Source organism: Perissodus microlepis, chromosome 11 (genome assembly GCF_051167445.1).
Source record: "Perissodus microlepis isolate ML-2025 ecotype Zambia chromosome 11, ASM5116744v1, whole genome shotgun sequence".
In the NCBI taxonomy this organism is placed as follows: Eukaryota; Metazoa; Chordata; class Actinopteri; order Cichliformes; family Cichlidae; genus Perissodus; species Perissodus microlepis.
Window position 1 is genome coordinate 35,330,227 of NC_140471.1, and position 26,033 is coordinate 35,356,259.

General features: G+C 43.3%; 1 protein-coding gene and 1 long non-coding RNA gene across 2 annotated transcripts; one reads left to right on the forward strand and one right to left on the reverse strand.

The window, feature by feature from the left end:
- LOC146378396 (beta-1,4-galactosyltransferase 3) lies at positions 1-25,146 on the forward strand. The gene is made up of 7 exons (XM_084944472.1): positions 1-199; positions 11,482-12,735; positions 16,213-16,448; positions 17,427-17,614; positions 19,580-19,702; positions 20,049-20,153; positions 22,162-25,146. The coding sequence occupies exons 2-7, from the start codon at positions 12,462-12,464 to the stop codon at positions 22,373-22,375; spliced, it is 1,140 nt and encodes a 379-aa protein (XP_084800598.1). The 5' UTR covers positions 1-199; positions 11,482-12,461; the 3' UTR covers positions 22,376-25,146.
- Positions 8,244-11,483, reverse strand: LOC146378397 (uncharacterized). Its single transcript, XR_014801692.1, has 2 exons — positions 10,245-11,483; positions 8,244-9,957 (listed from the first exon to the last, which is right to left on the reverse strand). It is a non-coding gene; the product is annotated as an uncharacterized LOC146378397 (long non-coding RNA).
- Positions 25,147-26,033: the final 887 nt, after the last annotated feature.

Genomic DNA, 26,033 nt, shown 5'->3' on the forward strand with positions numbered 1-26,033 from the left:
GAGCTCTGAGCTGTGACCGCGGAGGGGAGGAGAAAAGTGCCGAGCTGCAGCGGCTCTGCTCATTCAGCCTCCGAGCCAGCAACCAAACAGCAGCTCCAACTTCAGCGCACATCGGAAATACTGAGCAGGAAACGGGCAGCTGGAGGGAAACCGACCGTTAACTGTCGCTTCACCTGCAGGGGGATAAAACCACATTCAGGTAAGACTGAAAAAAGACGTTTGTTTGTTTTTATGATGGAGCCAAAACAGCTCCGTGTGGGGATGCTAGCCCGTTAGCTAGCCAGCTAAGTAACTAACTAACAACCTCCCCTCCGCGGTTAGCGGGGCTCGGCTCGGCGTTCACAGCTGGCGAGGATCGGCTTGGAGTTGGGGTGGGAGCCCTTTTCTCGGATGTTTTTACATGATTAAAAACCAGGAAAAAGTGAGCCCAGTTTAAAGGCAGTCGGGACTGTTGTTAGCTCCACTTAAAAGTAATCAGACCCCTGCTGGAAAACTGTCGATGCGAGCCCGAGTGTTACCAAGAATAAGGGCAAACACGGGGTTTAAATCAGTATATTAGCTCTTAGCAGCATTGCGTAAGCTAATGCTGATTAATGCCAGCTCTAACTAACTTTGTCTGCTATAAAGCCCCCCGAAGTCTGTTTTTTTTCTTCCGTTTTAGCTGATGTGTTGATCCTAAAAGCAAAAAGCCGACCCCGATAAAAGTTTAACGATGGCAGCTGCATTTACCAGGAAACTGGGTTCGTTATTAGCTAACTACTCCCTGAGCACTTTAACTTGCGGACATAACTCGTTAATTTCGCCATTTCCCGCTACCTCCCTGCTATAAGGCAGGTTTCTCAGCCTGTCTTCCTGCCCATATGTCCTCGTATGTGTTCTCCACAGCGGGACAAAAGGCCCAGCATGGCGGCCCCCTTCCCCCTCTGAATCCAGCCCACACTGGAGGTGAGAGAGCAGCAGAGGGGCTGCTCTTCTTTGTCCTACCGGGGAGAGGACCAGAGCTTCAGTCTGTCTCTGAAGTCGTCCTGCTCTTATCAGTCAGAGTAAACATGCTGTCACAGGTATTAAAGAGCTCAGAGTCCAGATTTATAACTTTAGAAACTGAACTGAAGTGTGAGGTAAGCAGGATAAAAAGTGATACCGATCATGAGGGCAGGTATTTTTAAAAAGGTTTTCATGAAGATATAATACTTGAGTTTGTGTGTTTCAGGAAAGTGTTTGGTCGAAGCTACTTCTCTATCTTGATTCTCACTTCTATAGTTTTTCAGGCTGCTGTGGTCGGGTGCTGTAAGCAAAGATCTGTTGATTGGTTTTTTCTGTTTTTGAACACTGACCTTTAAATAAAATGAAATTACAGAACCAAAATAAGTAATCTGTACTATTAGGTTCTGTCACCGAACCGTAAACGTGGGCTAAAATCACTAACGGCTGCTGGTTCTGCACCAGGTCTCATTTAATCTCTTTTTTTGTTGCTGCTGTTATAAAGTCAGATTAGTGTGGTTGGTGCTGGAGCTGTTATGTGTGACTTTAAAACACGCTTCATGCGGCCTTATCCTTTCTGTTTCTGAACGTTTCTGTTCTTTTCACGCCGTTTCTTCCTTTTTCTTTTAAATAGCACCCTCTGTGGTGCTTCCTTTTTTTGGCCTGCATGAAGCGTTATGCTCAGACCGCGTTGTTGATAGCATCTCAGACAAGCTTTTCAGGATGTTGTTGTTTCAATACAGCTGAGCTGCTTCAGCATCATCTGCCTTCAGTGTTACATGGAGCTAGTTATCGTTACAGCATGCCTTTTGTTGTTAGTGTAAAAAAAGCCTTGGACACGTTTTTGTTTCCATATTTATCACGATAAAGATTTAGCTGCAGACGAATTGCATCATTGAATCATTTCAGTATTGCTTGATTTAAACTCTTATTTTTTTAGGTGTTAACTTTTAACATCAAAACATAAATTTTTATTACCTTGAATCCTGAATGTTGAAAAAGCTGCTGTGTTGTTATGTTGTTGCTTCTGGGAGGCCTTTTTGTTGTGGGTTATCTATCCCTGAGGAGATTTTCTTATCTCCATGGCTCCCATCTACAAACTGGTGCAGGTTGCTTTGATTGTCATTAGATGAGTAACTTTCCCTAATGGTTTGGTGAGGAAGGCCTCACTATGGAAACAGCTTGAGCCACCAGAGGCAGAAAGAGAGGAGAGGAGGTGGAAAAAGCTGGAGAATGATGGGCTTTTTTCCACTCTGTTCTCCTTCTCATGTCTCGGTGGAGTCGGACTGAGGAACAGCCATGGCGACGTGTACCAGCTGCACTGTGATGAATGGTCGGGGCTCAGGAGGCGTTGCCATGACAGGGTCCCTGGCACGCGCTGCTATGCAGACGCCGCTTTTCTCAGGGCATGTTTACACATTATTTCATCGCCTGGGCCTGCTTGGTTGGTACTTGAGAGGAAAGGCCTGCCTGAATATGCAGAGTTTAAGTGTGCAGAGCTTTTAGGAATGATGCGTCTCTTTTTCTGTTGTTTTGGTGACAGCATCGGGAAAAATACAGCTGTTGTGTAACCACATCTGACTGCACCTCTCCATGGTATTGTCACTAACACTGTTAAATACTCCTGTCGCTCAGCCTGTTTTTGGTCAGGACGGAGCTGTTTGGGTGTTGAGCAACACCGCGAGGCGCTTTCTCAAACAAACTTGATGTCAGTTTGCTTGCCTGACTCAGTGCTGGTCTTTGCTGGCACTAACGTGAGAATCTAACCTGAACGAAGCGGTTTATCTTGCCTAAACAGAATCGAACGATGAGTGAAATCGCTCCAGCTGTTTCTCTAAATGTTGTTCCAGTATAGGAGCCCAGTCAGTGGTCTCACACGGCCGGCTATGAAGAATTGAATTCTGTGGTCTACATTTGAGGCTCGAATTCCTAAAACCTCACTTTGAACGAGAAAATGAAAATTAATTTTAGTTCTTAATTCCCGAGTGAAGGGAAACGTATGTTCACTGTGGCGTTTCCATTTTTGTGCGTATTTCTTTCAGTGGGGGAGTTTCAGGTGTAGCTCAAAGTGGAAAAGCACCGTGGCCAAAGAGGTATCTCTGGGGGAAATACTTCCCCACTTTCATTTCAGACTTTGTACCTCAGCTCTGCTCACAGGCTGCACTTTGGAAGCTCGTGATTGTGCTCCAGATAAGAAGTCGTCTCTGGTTTTTAAGAAGAAACGAGACCTCAAACATACAAATATTAAGAAGGTTTGACCCATCTGTGTGGATTTACAACGCCTGTAACTCTGAAAATATTCAGAGTATAAAGCTGTAAATGTGCATAGCTTTATGCATCCATCCGTTTTCTGCAGCTTTTCTGGGTCACTTTGTTAAATGTAATCGATTGTGCACACACGCTGCCTCTGAGACGTTTGGGAATAACTGAAGTAAAGAATTAGTAAGAAAAACTTTTGCATCAAAGGCAGTTGCAATCAGTTTTGGGCAGTGAAGCAGATTTAATGACTTGGGGGCGGGGTTTGACGCAGCCAGAATTTCCTGCTCACATAACCACGACATGTAAACTAAACCACATCTAATTTCCATTGAAAATTTGTGATCATTTTTTGCTCAGTTAAGACAGGAAGGTGTGTTTGTGGTGTTCGGCCTCCTGTGGTTACCATCACCATGGCTGTTCTCTTTACCTCCCTCTGTGCCTGCTGTTCTTCACTTCTGTGCTGTGCCTTTAGGAATTGAACGACACTGCTGACCGTAACCTACGTGATCTAAATATATCTCCGCTCTCTTCCCCCCTCGTCCCTTTTTATTTTCTCATCTGCTCTTCATTTCAGCACTTTTGTTCAGAACCCTCTTGGCTCCTCTTCATTCATTCATGTGTGCAAACACGCCTGCACCACATGGAGCTGTTGGTGAACTTTCTTTACTTGATTATAGAACTAAAGTCAGAGAAGATGTATTTGCATATGAAATTAATAGATGCAAAGCTGCGTTTCCACCTGGAGCGATGTTGTAGAGAGAGGAATGTTAATAATTTGACGTACTGTAATTAAATAAACATAAACAGTCAGATTTCAGCTGACGGTAAAAGTAGTCGATAACATCTGTCTGCTCCTTTTAACCACGTCAGCCATTTATCAGCCTGTATCATACAGGCTGCCTGGACTGATTTTGTAGTTCTGGCTGAGGAGTTGCAGTAACGTGAAGTGCACATGGTGAAATAGAGGCAGGTCTGTGGTTATGTTACGCTACCCCGTGGATACTTTGTGCTACCGTGATACACCGAATATCCCAGTAAAGCTCATCATCCCTTCTTTCCGACACCGTTTGAATTTGGTCTGTAGCAGGAATGAGTAATAGAGTTAGGACATGTCTAATACGTGCCTGTTGCTGGGCCTGGGCTGTCTTTGAGGCTGTTTTTGTTTCAACACTTGGTAACGATCTCTTGTAGTTTGAGTCTTGTGTTAAAAAATAACTTTTTATAGTGAGTAATCCAAACCACACGGGAACATATTAATGACTAACCTCGTGTTGTGGTTGGATCATCTCAGACGTGTAGTCTGTTTCTTTCTGCCATGATTGTTTGCCTCGGCCCATCTGGGAGCTTCACCCTGAAATTTCACTGAGAACAACTTAACCCTCATCCTCCATCTTCCCTGTGCTAATGTGTTCCTATTAGCCTGACAGTTGCTGCAGTTTAGTTTTCATCTTTATACCCTAGCAGCTGGGCAGCTTGCTTTTGTAAATAGTTTAAATAAATAAAGATGGCTGGAGGTTAAAGTTTAATGAAGACTTTGGGTTTGGGTCAGTTTTTAACTCAGTGGTGCCTCAGACTGGACGAGCATTGCTGACAATTTGAGAGCGAATGAGTGGACATACAGACATGCCTACATGAACTCATAGTGACATAACAAATGTAACATGAGTCTTATAAATTACAACAGTGCTTTAATGGATTATTAGGAAATCATCATGCAGCTATTAGCCGGCCTTGATTCACTCAGGAAATTCCCCACCCCGAGCTTATCATCTTACAGGGAAAAGCAGAATATATTAACAATGGCAGACCAGCACAACAAGAGGGACTAAAATCTACGTCTTCTTAAAACAAATGATGATGTTGTACAGAATAGACTCTTCCTCAGCACGGAAGCTGAAATGCTCATGAAACTGATGAGTCTTCATCCAAGGTTAATTTAACCTCATACTGAAGGATCGTTTTTACAGAGGACTTAGTTGAACTTCAGATATAATACAAATTAGTGAGGGGAAAAAGGGTGAAGGACTTGGTTTTATCTGGTAAAATGTATTTATACAGTTGAAGCTGGTGACATAACCCACACGTGTGACCAACATTTTTACTTAGGGCAGGGACAGCTCAGCAGGTCGAGTGGTGGCCCCAAGATCAGGGGTTTGGCTACCCTGAGGTAGGTACCGTCTGTACACACACTGTTCCCCACGCGCCCAACGGCTGCCCACTGCTTCACAGAGTGAGTGGGTTGAATGCAGAGAGGAATTTCCCCACGGGGATCAGTAAAGTATACATCATCATCACATCACATCATTATGCTGGTGGGCCCGAGTCGCTCAGTAGGTTTGCTGCCAAAACACTAACAAGCAGCTGATTCAGCAAGGCAACAAAAGGAGGAGTGACCAGGAACAGAAACGGGAAACAGTGCTACAGAAACCAATTAGTCACTGCAGAATTTCAGTGTGACTCTTAGTTATGTTTCTAGGAAGCTACATGTCAGGATACAACCAAGTCTGAAGAGCTTGAAGTGAAGGAAACTGTGTTGCTGTTTGATGTGTGTAGATGTTCAGTCTCTCATCAAAGAAGTGTCTTCACTTCCAAAAACCAGGATCCCGTCCCAGGCTATTCAACCCCTGCTGACTTTAATAATTCACATGATGGTGGTGTGGGAGCAGTGTCTCACACCCTTGACCCTGAGATAGTATTGACTCGTGTGATCCTTTCAGTCCCGTGATTTCAGGGAGGGTCAGCGACTCTCAGGACCTTCTCTGTAGGGAGAACCCACATGTTTGGGGCTCCCATCATTTTTTTTTTTTTTTAGAACTGAAGAAGTTTTGTTGATCAGAGGCGAAATATCTTCAGGAACCTGTAAGAAGTCCTGTTGTCTTTAACTGCATAAATCTACCATGAGCTGGCCTGTGGCTTGAACATCCAGTGAGATGCCTGCGGTGGCAGATGGGTAGCAGACTTGTTGCCTTGGAGGAGCAGCATGTTGGCCAACAGGCAGCTGACACTTGGACCCCTTGCAAGCTAAAGCAAGTACAGTGTTAATGACCTTTTAACTGCTTCAGCTTGTTAAAGGTCGACTGTAGCTCAAAAGAGCAGGCTGTCTGTTGATACTGGCTGCTCCAGTATCTGAATGTAAATACCCTCGAGCAACATGCTGACCACAGGTCGCTCTCTAATGCATGTGATTGCTAGATAGAAAGCACTTAAACATGGGTGTGAATGAGGCATCTTGTATAAAGTGCTTTGAGTTCTCTGGAAGAGTAGAAAAGCTATATAAGAATCGTTCCATTCAACCTTTCCTGTTGGGATGGACCGATTCGATATTACGTATCGGTATCGCTCCGATACTGAACTAAATTACTGGATTGGATATTGGAGGGAAACCATTAAATATCACGAAAGCACCTGACAAAACTTGCAACATGGCGTAACTCGGCTCATAACCTTAGCATGTCGGAGCAGTGTGGTCACGTGATAGAGCGGCTGTGGCGTGCGAGACCTGTCGGCGGTCTGGTTGAGCATTTGGAGCCTCGCTACCAAACCGGCATTTGGTGGACAACTGTACCCTCAAACACAATAATAACATGGACTGAACCACCACTCACAACCACCAGCACTTTATATAGCCTCTGTAGAAATTATCCACATATCTCACTTATCTTAACTGCACTACTGTATAGCTCTGTGTAAATAATCATTCTGTACATACGATAATTTTTAATCCTACAACTGTTTATAACTTGCATAGTTCACATTTCTGTATAGCTGTATATCTCAGATTTCTGTATAGTTTTTTATTTCATATTTATATCCTGTTCATAGCCTGTTCATAGCTTGTACTCACTACAGCCTGTACATACTTATAGTTGTAGAATATTCATAACATACTTCATACCGTGTACATTATAACATACCATAATAGACCCATTTCTGTAATATACTTACATATCTATATTATTGCTAATATATATTGTAATATATCTATATCACTAAAGCACTTCTGGATGGATGCAAACTGCATTTCGTTGCCCTGTACCTGTGCATGTGCAATGACAATAAAGTTGAATTCTATTCTATTTCATCTCCGACAAAGTTATGGCAGAGAGAAGTAAAACAAGTGTGTAAGTTCATCTCTGAATGTTTGTAAAGCATTCCCACGTTAAGCTTAAGACTGCCTCTCATTCTCTCTGTCCTGTTGCTACTGATCAATGATCAGCTGATCGTCTCTCTTGTTTGTTTTTGGTCCACTTCTCACCAGAAAGAGGAAACCAGCGGCTGAACAACAGCAGCACGTTTAAGCTTGATAAGCTGTTGTTAGAATTTATTTAATATTACTTTCTACACCAGGATCTTTTTCTACGCAGCTGACGTAACTGTGCAGGGGCGGGTCTAGCAAAGTTTAGCCAGGGGGGCCGATAGGGCAGTAACAGGGAAAAGGGGGCACAAAGACATACTTTTCTTTCTTATTCTCATTTAAAATGTCTCGCTTTTAATAAATAATTATCTGAATCTTACACCCAAAGTTTTCATCTGATGTAAAATGTATAGAAGTCCATTACTGTATATAGGAACTGTTAAGTCTAATATACCCTAGTAAGCTATAGTACTTTTTCCTTTGGGAAGGTACCATCTGTGCAGTCTGCAATTCTGTTGAAGAAAGATGTTGAATCTATTTAATTATTGTAGAAAAAGAATTGATTTCTGTGCATTTTTTTTAAACACATTAAATTAAAATTGGGGGCTGGTTCACTTTTTTTTGCTGGGAGTTTGCAACCCTGTTAGTTTGGTTGTTTAATATTCCTGCTAAGTGCTCTTTAAAATGCCAGAATAGGGAGGATGGAGGATTTACGTTTATTAGATTGATCAGTTTTGCTGAACTATGAAATATTTTAATGCAGTGTATTTTTTGCATACAGGTTTAACACAATAGCTTTAGTGTTTGTTTGTTTTTTGTTTGTTTGTTTTGTTAAAACTTGAGTATGAACTTATACAAAATGCAGGAAGATATTAAAAAAACAGTTTTATTGATTAAAAACACACTACATCGGATTCATATCGGTATCGGCAGATATCCAAATTTATGATATCGGTATCGAACATAAAAAAGTGGTATGGTGCCATCTCTAGTTTCTTGTTGATCGGCGACTCTTCAGCCGGCTCGGCTCGAGTTGAACTAAACAGCGAGTGGGTACCACGTGTGTTTGACATGTGCTAATAAAGGAAAATGTAGAGATTGTATACTTGGGTGAAAAATAAGAACACAGTAATGCTGGGAACAAGAGCAGAAAAGGGTCTCTTTGATGTGGCTCTAAATGCAGAGAGGAAGACCATCCGTGCAGGAGAGACGATGAAGTCAAAAGCACAGAACGTCACCAGACTGCTGCTCTTCCTCTCTGTATTTAGTTCACTCCTCATCCTCAGCCAGCACAGAAAGATCCATGCAGCTCCGGGCCTCTTTTGTATGCGTGTAAGTTGGCGCCTGAGCTTTATTTAAAAGAGGCGCTCGCTGCCAGGTTCTCCCTTTGTGTGAACCAGCTCAGGTACAGCACGAGCCTCGAGCGCTCAAGTATCTTTATTATTTCTGCTCTTTATAAAGAACGTGAGAATAGATGGGAGCGTCACGGAGCGCATGAATTCATTCTCCAGGGATCTTCTCCAGTTGTCTAGTAGATCAAGTTGGCACATAATATTAACATTAATAGCCATCTTATCTCCTTTGGTTAAAAACAGAAATTTGTGTGCATTGTTGGTTAGTGTTGGATAATATGTTGAGGTCTCTCTCCCGTCCACCTATAGATTGTATCATTTGTGGAAAATGATAGAAAATCGAGTATTTTGGATTATTTTTCAAGGCCCGATTTCCATAAATGGAGTTTCAGTGATGCTTGGCAGACTAATAATGTTCCACCCTGCTGTGCTACGACTGGCCAACACCCGACGTCCTCGCCCTGCAGTTTCAGGATGTCTGTCAAACACCCTTTAAAGAAAAAGGTGTGTGTTTGTTTTCCCAGGTACATGATGTGCTTCATCTATAATAAAAGCAGGTCAGCTGGTGTAGTGGTATGTGGGCACGCACAAATGGAATCTGTGGGCAACACTGATCATAGCTGTGCTGCAATTACAAGTCGAGCTGGTTCAGAAATCATATGATCATTGAAGGCGCCGCCCTAGCAGTCTCCTGTCGACTACAATAAAAGAAGATTAACATGACTCATTAGACGGCAGGTACTAGCAGTAAAAGTTTATTCAGAGCTTCTTTGGCCCTTTAAGGCTCCAGGGTTGAATGCACTCAGTGCACTTGAGTAAATTTAGAGATGTGCAGACCTTTATTCCCTCTGTCCAGTCACATGGTTGAAGAGCAGACCTCCGATGTCATTGGAGGGCTTCAGACTCATAATCCAGTGAATGTGAACCTTTTAGAAAGCGTCAGCGATTACTTCAAAACAGATTACGTTATTTATTTATCTGCTCAGAGTGGTTGAGATGAATTTCCGTTCTGTGGGATTAGCCACAGTCTTTATGACATATCATGTCATAAACCATATCAAGAGGTTATAGGTGCCGGGCGACATGTCAGGGGTCAATCCTCCCATCTGCTCCCAGCTCTGATGAAAGTCTTTTGCAGAGGATTTCCTCTTCTGTTTGATCCGCATGCTCTCTCAGAGGGGAAATGGGAAACTCTTTTAATATCCTTCACATGAAAATCCCCCCAGTCAGCTGTTAAAGAACGAGGAGTCAGATATCATCAGTACATTTCTGCAAGTTGATCAAAGTTTATTTTGCAATGTTGCTTTTGTATTTCTTCATTTCCTGTCTGTCGTTTTAAAGTTTGCGTGGAGTTCCTGAGGCACTCGGTGTTAAATGCTCAGAATGCATTCGCTTTGTTGTCGAAATGATCAAGGCTAACACGGCTTTGATAGTATAAAGGAACATAACAAAAAGGGCTCATTTTTCTCTCAGCATATCTTTGATCACATCAGTCAGTGTCTTTTTTTTTTGCCTACCTTTACAGCTCTTTTTTTGCATCCTCCTCACATTCTGTGATTCAGCAAGCGGCTCTTATCTCCTGTTGCAGAGCAGGGCTGGGGAACTCGAGTGCCGGTGTCCTGCAGGTTTTAGATGTGTCCTTGATCCAACACAGCTGATTTACATGGCTAAATGACCTCCTCAACATGTCTTGAAGTTCTGCAGAGGCCTGGTAATGAACTAATCATGTGATTCAGGTGTGTTGATGAAGGGTGATGTCTAAAACCTGCAGGACACCGGCCCTCGAGGCCTGGAGTTGCCCACCCCTGTTGTAGAGTCTGAGCAGGAACAAATGTTCATAATGTGACATTTTCCTGTGGGTACTTGATGCTCTAAGTGCTGAAGATCTCATCATACAGTCTTCTTGGTGATGTTATACCATGAAGTTTCATGTACCGATGATCTGCCTTGGAATAATTTCTGTATCTAGCACTGCTGCCACGGGTCTGTAATCTTTACCATTTCTATAGTTTTCAGATATTTTTGAGGTCTTGTTAATCTTTCTCTTTAAATACAGACCATATGTCCTCCTCTGAATGTTTTTCTATAAAAAAATGTAAAAAGCAGAAGAATAGACATGGTGGCATTTCCACAAAATGACAATAAACAAAAATACACATTAAAAAATGTCCAGAAACTGATTACTTTACAGTTAAAATAGGGTGAACTCCAAGTTCATGTTCAGGATAAAATATCCGTTTGATTTTGGGTCGCGGTGTTTGATGTAGGCGCAGGTTCTCTGTCCGTGTTTCCACCAGCCACGTAGCGTTCAATAGGATTGGGATTAGGATTAGTGCTCCGAGTACGGCTGCTTTAACGAGCGCTAATTGATTTGTAACTGAGGATGTGCTCGGCATCGCTGCGGCAGAGCTCAGGTCAGGAAGGACGACATCATCGGGTCCTTTCATCAGGAGCAGAAGGATGCACTGCTCCGGCTGCAGATTTTGGAAACTTCCTCGACGCTGTGATGCGTGGCTTCCCGTCTGCCGCCCACCGTGGGCAGCAGGCCTCTCTCTGGGGATCTCCCACTGAGTGATTAGTGCAGGTTTTCCAACTGTGCTGTTTGGTCTCTGTAAACAAACACAATCCATTTGTTTGCCTGTGCTGTACACAATAGCTCATTGTTTGTGTGCTGAAATCGCTGACTTCAACAGTTTTAGCCAAAGGATGTCAGTCAGTTTTAACACCCGCCCTGTTTCCTCTCCTGTCTTCCAGAGCCATGCTGGAGTGACCCATCCAGTTCCTGTCGATCCAGGGTGACCAGTGAGCGGCTTAAGGTGGATCGCATCATCATGGAATAATAGCATTGGGAGTCAAAGCTCGACCTCTTCCTCCTCGTCCTCCTCCCCCTATTTCTTTTCTCTCAGCCTCACTCTGTACTGAAGCCTCCCCCTAACAAACACTCACCCACCCACCCACCCACTCACTCATGCAGGACCCTTCTGACCACTCCTCCCACGCAAGTCACGGTCCACTCCCACCGTCTCTCCAGCCAGTCGGGCGGTGAGCGGCTGGAAGCCGTGTAATCCTCTGTAAAGTATAGCGCCTATACGGCCGCATATGCTCCCCTTTGTCATGGCGGCTGTTGTTGTTGTGGAGGCCTCCCTCAGGAGAGAGCAGGAGGGACAACAGAAGGCAGCATAAAGCTCACAAAGGCAGGAAGGGAGCTGGAGAGCGAGTGAGAGAAGGAGACGCTGCAGATTGTTTGGCCGGAGGCGAGTGAACTTCACAGGGCAGCGGATGGTGCTCAGTCGGTGTGAGACTCCATAATGTGGGGCTGGCATTATCTCCCCAAACCAAACACAAAGTGGACCAACAGTCAACTGTGGAGATACCTACCACCTGCTGAGCAGCAGCGGGGAATGCAGTGAGGACAAAGTGGACCAGATTTTTTTTTCTTTTCTTTTTTTTGTGTCTCAGTGTGGAATATTTTTCTAGTTTTGTTCTGTTTGGGGGTCTTTGTGATTACAGCCTACCAAAAGTGCCTTTATGTGTGACATCGCCGTGTCTTCGGACATACTGAAGTTAAATATTTCACAGATTATCACTCGACATTTGCCGTGCGCTGCCATATTCTGGATTATATAGGAAGTAAAAGGCTTGACGCCACCCTCCACTAAACCTGACAATCATCACCTGCTACGCCCGAGCAGCAAGTTCCACCTGTCTCCACTGGACCCATCTGAGCCGTCACCATGTTCAGTATTCAGTCCAAATGGCGCTACCTTATCATGTTCCTGGGCATCCAGCTGGTGGTGATGGCGCTGCTGTCCCGAGAGGGATACCAGAAGAGGGTCACTTACTTCATACGCATCTTCCGCAAGCCAGACGGGGGCGCTGTATCAGGCCGCAACCACACCACACCCACGATCAGTGGAGGGGACGTATACGCCAACCTCTCCCACCTGCCCAAAGCTCACGGCCATCGAGACGACATGCCCTACTGTCCCAAAACGTCCCCTTTAATAGGTGAGTGCTCAGTGTCGATCCAAAGGTGGATTGGGCTTTCCTCCATTTAGCCTTAAATAGATGTTCACTAGTTAAGTGGATCCATCGTAAAGGTTTAAGACGGCGATTCATACTTCAGGTAACCCTTAAAAGTTGAAGCTTAAATCTCTTGTTTAAATAATATAAAGTATTTGGGACTTTGCGTCCTTGTAGGGCTCAGCGTAGCCTCTGAAGGTAATGCAGGCTAAGGCTAAGTCCCTAAAATTCAGCTCTGATTGATGAAACATTATAGGTCATGGAAGTTTTTTGGCTTGTGAAGTTGAGCCAGTTGAGGTGGTTCAGGCATCTGACGAGGATGCCCGCTGGGCAAGCTGTTCCAGGCTTTCCCTGCCTCGGTGTTCCTCCAGACACCGAGCCGAGCCGGGGAGAGGGAGGTCTGGGCTTCTCTGCTTATGCTGCTGCGCCCACGACCCGGCCCCGGACAAGTGGAAGAAGGATGGATGGAAATGTGGCTGTAATTGAACTTGTTCAGCTGTAGATTAGATGCCATGTTTTGGTGCAGGTGCCCTCGCCAGCAGTCAGCTGAGTGTGAGCGAGGACTGAACTGCAGCTTTTAGAGGATTATAAACTGCGCTTTTATGATAAAATGTTTCACCCTCACTACTGTAGTTTTCTCATATGCACAAGTTAATAACTTCTGATTTTGTCTCACCTTTATTTAAATATAGTGTAAATATTCTTGTAATAAACAGGCAAACTAGACCAGTCACACACGAGCCTCACTGCAGGGTTTTTCCTTTTTTGCATATTTGAGTCACACGTGACCTTTTTTCCCCCTCGTTTAGCTCTGGGTTCAGTCTCAGAGAGGATGAACAAAACAGGTGGTATTGACTTAATTTTAACTGAAGAGAAAATGGAAATGTATGCTGCACTTTTGTGCTTTTCTTTTCCCCCGTTATATAAAAGCAGTATGTTTGTTCCTGTGGCTGACAGTCATATTAAACATCATTTGAATCAATGCAAGTTTGCAAGTAAAACCTGTGAGCTGAAAGCTCTAATCACTCAGTTCTACAGCTCTGGCTGCTCTCGGCTCCTGATATGGTTGTCATCAAGCACAGAAGCCAAACTTACCTGCTGCACAAACCTTCTGTTTTGAAGAGGCAGCCAATCAGAAGAAAGTTGGATTAAATGGAGCGGAGCCAAAACGGCTTGTTTCAGACAAAACTGACTCATTAAAAGACGATGTTAATGAAGATGTTAAATAAATGAATAAATACATTTAAGAAGTGGAAATAAAGAATAACACCTTGTTTACTCTCAGCTGTGTGCCATTAACACGAGCCAACCAACCAGATTTTTGGCGTAACCCAACAATAAGTGCCAAAAACCGCCTCTCCTACATTCCAAACCAATGTTGCCTCTTCAGAGCAGCCTCTGTGAACACGTGTCAGCTCGGCGCCTTCACGCTTAATTACCATTGTCAAGAAGTTTCTACTGGTTCCTTCTGCAGTATCTTCAAGAAAAAAACTGCAGAAGGAAAGTGAACATAAATCCAGTGAGTGATAGAGGGTGTAAGTATGAAAAATATTTCAGTTCACATTAAACTTAAAAAAAATATGTTTGTCCTAACCCACACACGGGCTCAGAGCCTAACCAAATATTACATTTAAATGCTGTCCCTTTGAAATCAGATTTATTATCCGGGATGTAACATCTGGTTTCTGAGTGCCTTTTAGCTTTGAACCTGAAATCATGCACCTGGTTTCAGGTTTTCTATAAAAATAGTTTACGTTTTTCTCAGCGTGCTCTTTGTGTGGTTCCTTTCTCAGATGTTCTCAGACACGGAAGTAGAATCAGTTCAGTTTAACAGAATCAAGATACCTGTGGAGATGAGATGAGATTGACCTGGTTCAAGTTACCTCTCAGATGAAGCCTGTACACAAACTCTGACCCTACAGCTGATCTGCAGTCAGGTTTCCTGAGCGTGTGTGTGGATGGTAACAAAAGTCAGTTTTATTACCTCCAGTTCACTTTAGTTTCAGTTTTTGTTAATTGTCCTTATGGATAAAAGCCAAATACGTTTCTCACATGTCACTCTGACCTCTTTAAAAATATTTAAATGTTCCTGCATGTTTCCCGTATATCTGTCTGATATACAGGAAGTGATCTGCGTTTGATCACTAACAGGCTGGGGAAGGAGCGCCTGTGTGTAAAGGGTGTGACACAGTCGCTGCTTTTATGGTGCAGTAAGTTTATTTCCATCAATCATCTATAAAAACATGACGCTGCAGAGGGGTCATGACCTTCTCCACCCTTTTTCACCTGCTGTGGGGAAAGTTTCAGTCAACTCCTCATGTGAGTCGATGTCATCAAGTGAGCGCGCCTCACATTTCCTCTTGCGTGTCATATTTCAGTGATTTTGTCCTTTCTGTAAAACAGATGTTTTTGTGGGGACATTTCAGTGCAGTGGAGATAAAAACGCTGACAGTCGTGTAGGCCACGTCTTTGGCTCTGTGGAAATGACGTGTGCACAATAAACGTAAGAGCTACCAACCATACGGCTGCCATCAAACCACCGAGCTCTGTCACACCGCGTGAAGGCACCATAAAGCTTGTGACAGTTTTCCACCTGAAGAGGTCTTTTATGCTCAGTGTTTGCCAGGATTTGACGTTAAAAGGGAATTCCTTGAAACTGCTCTTTGTACCAGGAAGCTTTGACTATGAGCCCTGAGCTCAAGGTGGTGCATTGTGTGCTCAGCGCTAACTCTTCTGTTAGCGCTGTTCCAGCTACACTGTCTAAACCCAGAATCCTGCCGCATGTTTATTCAGTAATTTGAAACGACTTGAAGACCATGAATTGATATGAGGGAAGAAAAAGACTCTTGAAGAAAAAACAAAGATGTTCGTCACTGTAACACAAACACAAACGAAACCTGCTGGAGGTTTGAGCGGCTCGGGTTCCTCCACTGGAACAGCTGAAAGGCTCGGGCGGGGATATGAGAGCCGGTTTCATTTGTATTTAGTCTGTTTGAAAACAGAAATCTGAAGCTTCCATGATGAGCTGACCTGGGTAGGCGGCACACACCTGCATCTGTAACCCACCACCTGTTCAGGTGATCTGATAAGTCAGCAGGCGTTGGAGCGACGTGGCTTTAAAAAAACAAACAAACGTCAGCTTAACCTTGATTAATACAGTGTATATATACTTTTAATATAGTGACAAATTTTCTTTCCTTTTATAGATATTTTTTTTCTGTCCCAATTTCCCCCTGACCTCAGGCGGGCAGCTGGACGAGCAGAGCGTGCAGGATTGTCAGAGTGATCTCTACATTACAAACACGGCTGACTTTGTGCTTTTAAAGCTGACGTCTGACTTAATGTCATTTCAAAGCTTGATGTCACAATCAAAGGATGGCTCTCGTACCCTGACCACATCATTTGCTTTCTCTCCGGTAACTATATTCATTCTTGGACGTAATAAATAACTTCTCTCCACAGGAGGGCCGATCCACGTCAGCTTCCCGTCACGCCTTAGTCTGGCCGAGGTTGAGAGGAAGAATCCGCTGGTGGTGCGCGGAGGACAATACAGGCCGCCGGACTGTGTGGCGAGGCATCGCACGGCCATCATCATTCCCCACAGACACCGAGAGCACCACCTCAAGTTCCTGCTCTACTACCTGCATCCGTTCCTGCAGCGGCAGCAGCTCAAATATGGCATTTACGTCATCCACCAGGTTTCTATTATTTCTATTTTACACTAAAATTCAGAAGGCGGTTAGAAATTAATTTTACTGTCTTTGTGTTAATGTTTAGATTTATAATATTTGGAGTATTGAGGGTTTTTATTGTCTATCTAACGTGATGCACTAGTTGATGCTTGATAAAGAGCGCCCTCTGGTGTGTGGTCACTGGATGTGCATGTTGGATGATGCTCAGAGGTTTAATCTGCTTAGAGCTCACTGATGTTTCACCCTCAGCTCTTTATCTCCTGCACCTCTTGAGCTGGATCGTACCATCACACTCTGTCCATGATGATTTTCAATTAAATGCTTTTATAAATGATATTTTTATTAGTTTTGCTCAGCTGGATTCAGTCACATTCTGATAGTGCTGTTAAATGTGTATTTAATGTGCTGGTAGCAAAACTTTCTAGTTCTGGTTCACTGGCCTCTTATTTATCAGAGTACATGTTACACAGCTGAGTCATGGCCCGCGGTCACAGGACATCGTTGCATTCGTTGCGCCATCAGGTCTCTCCTGGAAATGAGACACTGGGTCTCAGTGGGACTACCTGTGGAAAAGTAAATAAATAAAATACAAAAAATGTGCGTTTGGTCCCGCTAGATCGTAACCCCCAGTGGGTGGGACTTATGTCTCCTTTGTTCTTTGATTCTCCAGCAGCGCGTCGGTTCATCCTGTCTGAAACAAGCTCCTCCTCCTTTTATGCAACAGTCTTCTGATTGGTTGCTCGTTCCATCCAAAGATGACTTTTTTCACACAAACTCCCTGAAATGCTTTTAAAGTTTACCTCACTAATCCCTGTTTAGCACAAACAGAATTTTCTGTGGCTGAATATTTGACCTGCTAAAGTCTGTTGTGCTTCCTTCTTTGAGTGAGAATGTCTGACTTTGTGCATTTTTCATTTACACAAATATTCAGTTTAAACTTGTTTCACGGTCACGTGAAGAAACATTTTTGTTTTTCTTCTGCAGGCTGGAAACTACACCTTTAACAGAGCCAAGCTGATGAACGCCGGTTTCCGGGAGGCCATGAAGGAGGAGGACTGGGACTGTCTCTTCTTCCATGATGTGGACCTCATTCCAGAAGACGACCGGAATACGTACGTCTGTGACTCGAACCCCAAGCACGCGGCCATCGCCATGGACAAGTTCGGCTACAAGTATGTCTGAGAACGACCGATACATGTCGTGGTTTCAGTGCAAGATGTAGAATGAAGTGCTGTATGAAAGCAGTCCTGTGAGTGGGCAATATTTCATTTTAGTTCAAATAAACCAACCAATAGAAAAAGTCCACAAGCCTTCTCAGACAGCCCTCATTTGTCCTTCAGTTTAGCCCCTTTTCCATTAGCACCTGCTCGGATCGCCACGACTGGTTTTCCACTACAATCCGGTTCTACCTAACATGCATGGTTGTCCTCATAGCGACACGTCCGAGCGTCCTGCGACGTGACTAATATGCGGCACGAACGCTACAAAAAAGTGGATGTCGAGGTGACGATATGCCTGCTGCTCTGTCTGTGGCTTTTCATCAGACTCGGAGAACACGGCGTTGTTTTTGTAGCCGTTCCCCTCGTTGCCAGGTTTCAAAAATGGCGGTTTCATGATGACTCATCGAGTAGTACTGCTGACCAGCCAATCAGTGGCAACCATTCTGATGACATCACATTTTAGTACCTGCTCAGATCTCTTGGGGACCCCGAGAGAGCAGATACTAAAAGAAGGTACCTCTACCCGGTACTGTGACCTAATGGGAAACCAAACGTAGGTGCTCATGGAAAAGGTGCTGCTTTACTCCAGAGTGTAACACTGGCTCAGTCAACACATTTAGATATTAAAATGAAATAAATTCAGATAAAATGTCCTGAAAAAACAGAATGAGTTGATTAGAGTAACTCGATAAAATGAATTAAAATATAATGTGACAAAAATGTGTCATGATGTCAGTTGTATAAAAGGTTGCAGTTAAAAAAAACATAATTCAAAATAATACATAAATAAAGCAGCAGAATAGTAAAGTTAGGCAAAAATGTAAAAGTACAATAAACCTTACTGTTAATGTAGTTTTTCTATATGTAATAATTAATGTGCTAAAGAGCTCTGTAACTAAAAAAGCATCGTCTATAATGTATCCAAGTGAAATGTATTGAAGTGTAAGGAAATAAACACTGAGGTTGAATATAATCGGATAAAGTGGCTCTGTGGTAAAACGGTCCAATCAGCAGAATAAAGCAAAAATAAGGAAACAAAAATAACTTAATGAGTGTATAATAAAATAATAATATTCTATCTGAAGGGAACAGTGCAGGGTAGAAATAACCAGATGTTTCTGTGCTGGACAGATGTGTTGGGATGTTTAAAGTTCTTACTGGAGGTGGAGGGGGCCTGAGGTGAAGAAGGGCAGTTTCTCTGACCTCCACAATGGTTTTACTCGAGCTCGTCCACCCCACGTGTTTACTGTTGATTTGCTTTTATCTTTACTTGAATTTTATCTATACTTTGAATTTGAAAACATTTTCCTTGACTTGAAAGTGTTTGTGTGCACTGCTGTAGTTTTAAATGAGTTACAGAAATAAACTTGCCTCAGCGAAACTTTAGCTTCCGTGTGTTTGCTGCATGAACCCGGCGACTCTGCAGAAGCTGCATGTGTGTGTTTTATTATTTAAAGCAGCGGTCTCCAACCTTTTTTGTGCCACGGACCGGTTTATGCCCGACAATATTTTCACAGACCGGCCTTTAAGGTGTCGCGGATAAATACAACAAAATAAAACTAGTACCGGTACCGAAAAAAAGAAGATTTATTCATAACACACGTGAAAAGACCCAGGAAAACCGAGTTAACGATAAAAACGATAACAAAATAACCCTGAAAACTGATAAAAACCCTGAAAACTATACATTTCACACCTGAGCCTCAACTCTCGCGGCCCGGTACCAAACGACTCACGGACCGGTACCGGTCCGAGGCCCGGGGGTTGGGGACCGCTGATTTAAATGCCAGAGTTCAGTTTCCACACACTTGGCATATATCCTAACCTGTCTGAACAGCATAGAAACTAATAATAAAACCCTGATGCTCTTTATTTCGCTTTTAATTTGTCTTGTTTTCTAATCCCAACCCTCTCCAGGCTTCCATACAAGATGTATTTTGGAGGCGTGTCCGCTCTGACGCCCCTGCACTACCTTAAAATGAACGGTTTCCCCAACAATTACTGGGGCTGGGGCGGCGAGGACGACGACATCGGAGTCAGGTGAGGATCGTGCGGTTCAGTTTCAGGGTTCCTCATAGGCTCTACATGAAAGAGCGAGGCAGCCTCTGTCATATTGCATTTTATGCGCTCTTGCATCCATAAACTGTCCGGGGCAACAGTAGAAACCTGTTATTGATCAGGTGACTTCTCCAACAGTCACCAAGAGCACAAACATGGTCCAGAGATCCTGACACAGCCGAGTGAAACATTACTGGAGACCGAGGCTAGATGTCAGTCGAAGTGACCCCACCCCTGAATTTAACCCGTAATCATGTGGGAAATGCTGTGCGTGTCCTCAGTGATCAGGAGGGGTGATCGGTCTAACGCTTGTTTCTGGTCTCCACAGAGTCTCTCTGGCTGGCATGTACATCACTCGTCCTTCACTGAAGGTGGGCCGGTACAAGATGATCAAACACAAGCTGGACAAAGGCAACGACGTGAACCCAAAGAGGTACTGCGGCCCGAGTGCTCGCTGGGATAACGAGATCTCAAGTCTGAGCACAGAAACGACCAGACGTGTCTCGCTGGCCATAGTTGGATACCAGAGTTGGACACATGCTACGTCACAGCTAGCTGGAAGTTGGGCTGCGTATCGTCACAGATTCCTAGAATTGATTCGATTTGAATCGGGGGAAATTTTGCCTCAGTCAGAAATATTATAATTCTTATCATTTATTAGTACATATCCATATTTTTATATCTATAAAAAGAAAGCGGACACTTGTGAGACTTTATCAAAGGTGTGAGCAGCACAGCAGATGCCTTTGTGTCAAAGAACTGAGGGTAAAACATAAAAACATGAAGGAGATTTTTTTTATAGCAGATGACCTTAAAAATATTCAGCAGTAGATCAAAAACAAAAGAAAACCATGAATCAACACATGAACATGACCTGATGCTGCTGACGTGAAGCAGAGCAAAGTTACAGAGGTTTGATTAGAGACACAGCTGAGCGTTTTGCAATTTTGCATAAATTTAAACAGTTTAAATTTCTTCAGTATTGAACAGCAGAAATGAAAAAGCCATTTAAGAAAAAAACCGCAGCGGCCGACAGCGCTGTAAACAACTGTAGGCTGGTGGGCAACAAGCAAGCGAATGGGAAACAGTTCTTGAAGTAAACAGCGAGAGAGAGAGAGAGAGCTGTGCATGAAGTTTGATTTTATCGCCGTGGAGGCAAAACAGCAAGTCAGAGGGAATTCATGACGACGTGTACGTGAAGCGTAGTTTGCTCTTCTTTGGCTGCTGGTTCAGTCAATTTTGACTGAAGAAAGATGAAACCTGCAGCTTCAAAATCTATCGCAAAAAAAGACGTAAACACGGAGCGCGGACCCGCCGACGCATCTGATGTTAACGAGCTTCATTATGTAAATTTTGTCCGGAGCCTGAATGATGCAGATTTTGAAGATATTAAAACCCCACATTCCAAAATATTTCCTTCTTCATTCCGACACACGCGTCATACAAAGATTTCCACACTTTCCTGACTCTTCTCAGGTCAGCTGGTCATTTTTCCCGTTGTTCCAAACAGTCGTGTATCCTACAGGGATTTCCAGAGCGGTGCCACATCATCACTTCTAACATGTGTTTCTCCTGTCTCCCTTTGCATTTTCATTTGTTGACATGTATAAATGCTGATACCGATGCAGATCGGCAAACTAAAATTAGTCGGTGTTGTTCAGTGTTGGAGCTTTAGGGCAGTGGAAACTGGAAACTGTATCTTCTAGATCGTCTAAGGAGCTCGGAAGTAAAAGAATCTGGACGACTTTAAGTTTCTTGAAGATGTTTAAACTCCCATCCGAGACGCTTCTTCAGTTCTCAGAGTAAACGGTGGAGAGTCTCAGGTGTTTAACCCTTAAGAAGGTCGTTGACCAACTATTGGTCATGTGCCTCATCACATGAGCAACGGTGTGAAAAAAGGTCATTGTCAGCAGCGGTTTCGGGCGAGCTCATTGTGAAACCTAGCCCCACCCTATCATGTGACTTACTGAGATCAGCTGACCCAGGATGTGAGTGGATCTCAAAACTGGATCACAAGCCCCGCCCTCTGTTCCAAGATGGCCATGGACATAAATGGCTTCTTTCACTCCTCTTTCAAACATCCTCAACGGAGTGACCTTTGACCTTTAGGACAGAGAGGTGAAATGTCTTCAAGAAACCTAAAGAAGTCCAGACGCTTTTCTTTCGTGGCTCCTTAGACTACGATGAACCTTCAGACATCTTTTAGAGGAAACCTGGTCCTGAGTAAATTACAAATGAGGCCACAGGCTGTTTTTATTTAAGCCAGATTACAGTCCGTTCACATGTTTGCTTATGGACACCTGTCTACTGTACTCTCGAAGTGGAAAAGTGTTTGTTTGTTTGTAAACAATGAAATAATGAGGTCATGATTTTGCTGTAATCGAGCAGCTGTGCTGTTTCTCCTGGAAGAGTGAAGATGCTCTGCTTCGTGTGTCTGTCAGGTTCAACATGCTCGCTAAGACGCGTCAGACCTGGAGGACGGACGGGATGAACACGGTGGAATATGAGGTCATCTCGCGGGAATATCTGCCCCTGTACACCAACATCACCGTGAACATCGGCACGGAGGCCGGCCTGCACCCGCCGCCCCGGACTCCCGGCTCCGCTCCCAAGGCTGAAGCTAAAGACGCCGCTGAAAAGCTCAAAGAGAAGTAGTCCTCGCTACTCTCACTTCAGACGGATAATCCTATCAGTACATGCTGTATGAAGGTGTTGGGTTTTTTTTTCCTCTAGATTTTTCTTCTGTAAGTTTTGTCACCCGAGTATCGCTCCGCCTTCACATCGTCGGGCGTGCTGGATGATGAAACGCTTAAATCTGTTAAAGATGGATCAACTCTTCTAAGTGATGTGCCGCTTCCTCCGGTCCTGCTCTAATTTATTCTTCTGAGGGAGCCGCAGCCGAGAGAGGGGGGCGGGGCTAACAGTTGGACTCTATGAGTTTATATATCTGCAGCGCTGTGGTCGCTGGTTTAACCGTGTGAGGCCTTAGAATCTATTTTTTTGTCTCGTCTTTTCACTCGTACCTTACTCTACCGAGGATGGTGGATTTGAAGGAGCAGCAGTCGCACTGTGTCAGACTCTCGTCTCAAAGCACCGAAAGGGTTTTCTGTGCTTCTGTTACAGTCAAGGCAAAGTTCTCGCTTCTGCACACCTGTCTGTGAACACCTTTATTTTACAAAGACAAACGTATCTTTTAAGATTATAGATGAGTTTGTGGAAGTACAGCGGCAGTGATTTCATGGTGTAGATGAAGTTGCGGCTCCTCTTTTTTTCAGCCTTTTACACCATCTCCTTAAACTTCAGTATGTCTGACGTCTTCTGATTGAATTCATCTCTTCTGTCTGAGTTCAGTGGGGTTAAGCTTTGCATCAAAATGGAGTCTTTTTTTCTTTTCTCTGATGCTTTATATGCAGTGAATTTAGATGTGACACTAATTATCCTCAATCTGCACAAATCTGGGAAATTAAATGGAACGATGAAATTCAATGGTCACATTTATTAAGCTAATCAAACATTAGAAGAAAACTGTAATCAATATTTAAGGCCAGTGACATTGGGCAATATTTGGGGTACTTTATGTAAATCCTGGTGTTTTTAATAATTGTTAAAATCCTTTGGAAGAGGTTTCAAGAGATGACGACACACTTTAGTGTAATGCCAGTTACATTACGAGTCACCTTAAATAAGAACTTGTTGATGGAGCTAAATAGAAATGCAAGAAGTTGAACAAACACTTGGTGTTGAAACACTGCCCCCAGTGGTCAAAGTTGTAGTTACATTTTGTAACTTTAAGGTGCCTTTAAACTATTTTAATTAGTGAAACAAGAACACTGAATGATGGCCTTGCAGGAAATGACAGCGAGTCATTTTGGTACAAATTATTTGAGGAAACTGGCACCTGCTTTACCTATTAACCACAGAGAGATCAGCAGCCACCCACCCAAATAGTGTTTATGAGGCAAGTATGGAGGGCAAAGTTTGTGTGTGTGTGTGGGGGGGGGACATGCATTTATTTTTGTAATTGAAACTAAATAAATAAAATGTGGTTTGAAAATGTAAACATTCAATTTTTATGTAATACAGATTATGTAGACGACATGAGGTGGACAGACATTAGCTCAGTCTTGATTATAACTGGTTAACTTGCCAAACAGACAGAATTGAAAAAACACTAATGTAAGTATGAATAATGCATGCAGGTGTTGAATATTATTTTTTTTTTAACAAACTGTGCACCAACACGGAAATGGCTCAAATGTAGTATTTAACAAGAAAGTATTTATTTTCTTGTTAAATTATGCTTTTATTTTGTTAGTCCTCATTGTATCCTACATATGCCTCAGTTTCTTCCACTGACAGATCTGTGTGTGTGTGTGTGTGTGTGTGTGTGTGTGTGTGTGTGTGTGTGTGTGTGTGTGTGTGTGTGTGTGGGGGGGGTCGTCACCAGTGAGGCTGGCTGTAAAACCAAAGAGGATGCTGACGGTGTGAAAAGCTGTGAAATAATAAAAGTATAGTCCAAATATTTGTGTAACACTGTCGGTGCAGAAACACTACAGACCACACAGTAGTTTTCAGGTATCAGACAGAGACTGTATGTAAAAGATGGCAGAGATCTGTGGACTTCCTGTTTCATGTGACGGTCCAGAATGAGCGGGCCTCTGAGGAGTCGCAGAACCAGCATGTACATTTATTAAAGTAAAAAAATTTTGATGGAAAGGATTGATGTGATGTCACAGTGGCTCCGTCCATCATTTATATACAGTCTATTATCTGCAGCAGACTTCTGTACGATGCGATGAACAGGAAGCAGTCAGTCCCCTCGACTGGCTCTACATGTTAGTGCAGTCCTGTTTTTGGGGCCACCTGCTGGTCGTTAGAAAAGATTGCAGGTTTAAGGCACGATGCTACAGCCATCTTTTATATACAGTTTGTGGACGGGGATCATTTTTGATGTTTTTTGTTTTTTTGCTCTGTAAAGACCTTCGTTTTGTCGTGTCCTGTGTCGTTTGAAGACTATGACTTTACTATGAAATCATATTCAACCTTTGGCCTTACACACTCATATAATATCATCTATATATCTGTACTGGGAGTTAGCATGCATGGCCAAGAACAACTTAGTGCTGAAGTTAATACATATCAGTGCTCACTTCAAACATATGAAGCATGCTGTGTTGTGAACTGGAAACTTGTATTTTGAGCATTTACTTCAGCGTATCAAGCCGCCTCTACCTGTGAATATGTTTGATTCTTTAAGCTGCTTAAACGTTTGCTTTGGTTTGACTCCGTTCTGATGTGAAAATAGAAATCCGTAGCCGCAGAGTGAAGTTACCCAGGATGATGTAATTGAGTTATTTCTGCGCCCCTTATGAATTCTGCACAGTCCAGAGTGGCCTTAAATTCATTAATAAATGATTACTCAAGAAGACGTGCTGACTCTACTTCTTTGGGGGTGAGTGTGTATCATAACTGATAACTGCCAGCCAATCAAAAATCACTTATTCAGCAGCTTTTAGTAAAAACAAAAGTTAAGGGGCTGACATGAGGAGCAAAATTCTGATATTAAAAAACATTTACACGTCTTACATTTATGAGAAAGACTGGCAAAGTTAATAGAAAAAATGACACATTTATTAGGAAAAAACTAGCAAAATTCTGCAGAAAATTTGGTAAATTATTAATAAAGCTGGTAGAAGGAAGAAGCAACGCTAACACAGTATGTATGAAATGTTCGCATTTAATGAGAAACATTAAAGAGGAATTTCTACAACACATTTTTCCACTGAAGACCAATCTCGTCGCACCTGATTGGCTCAGCAGTTCTTGGTTGATCGAGTCCTGAACCAGCTCCACTTTTAACCTGTACGATGTTTCAGGACGAAGACGTCGGAGAGTTCCCACGTCTACTCAAACTGATGAAGAAGAAGAAGGCGTTCAAAGAGCCGCTGTGAGTGAAGCGTTTCCGACACAGACGTGCTGCCTCTCGCTGCTGTGACTCCTCTCGTGTGCGTTCATGCTGGACTTGTGAACGTTCTCCCACGACTCCCGGGAAAACGGCCTCTCTCCTGCGTGTCGTCTCATGTGCTCGCCAGTTTCAACGGCCCCTTTGCAAGGAAACGCAGCTCTGAGTGATTCTTTCAGTGCTTATGCAGAATCGACTTATAACCAGTGTTGGTCAAGTTACTTGAAAAAAGTAATCAGTAACTAATTACTGATTGCTTCCCCCCCAAAGTAATCCTGTTACTTTACTGATTACTCATTTTCAAAAGTAATTAGTTACTTTTGAAAAACATGATTTACAACCTAAATAGGT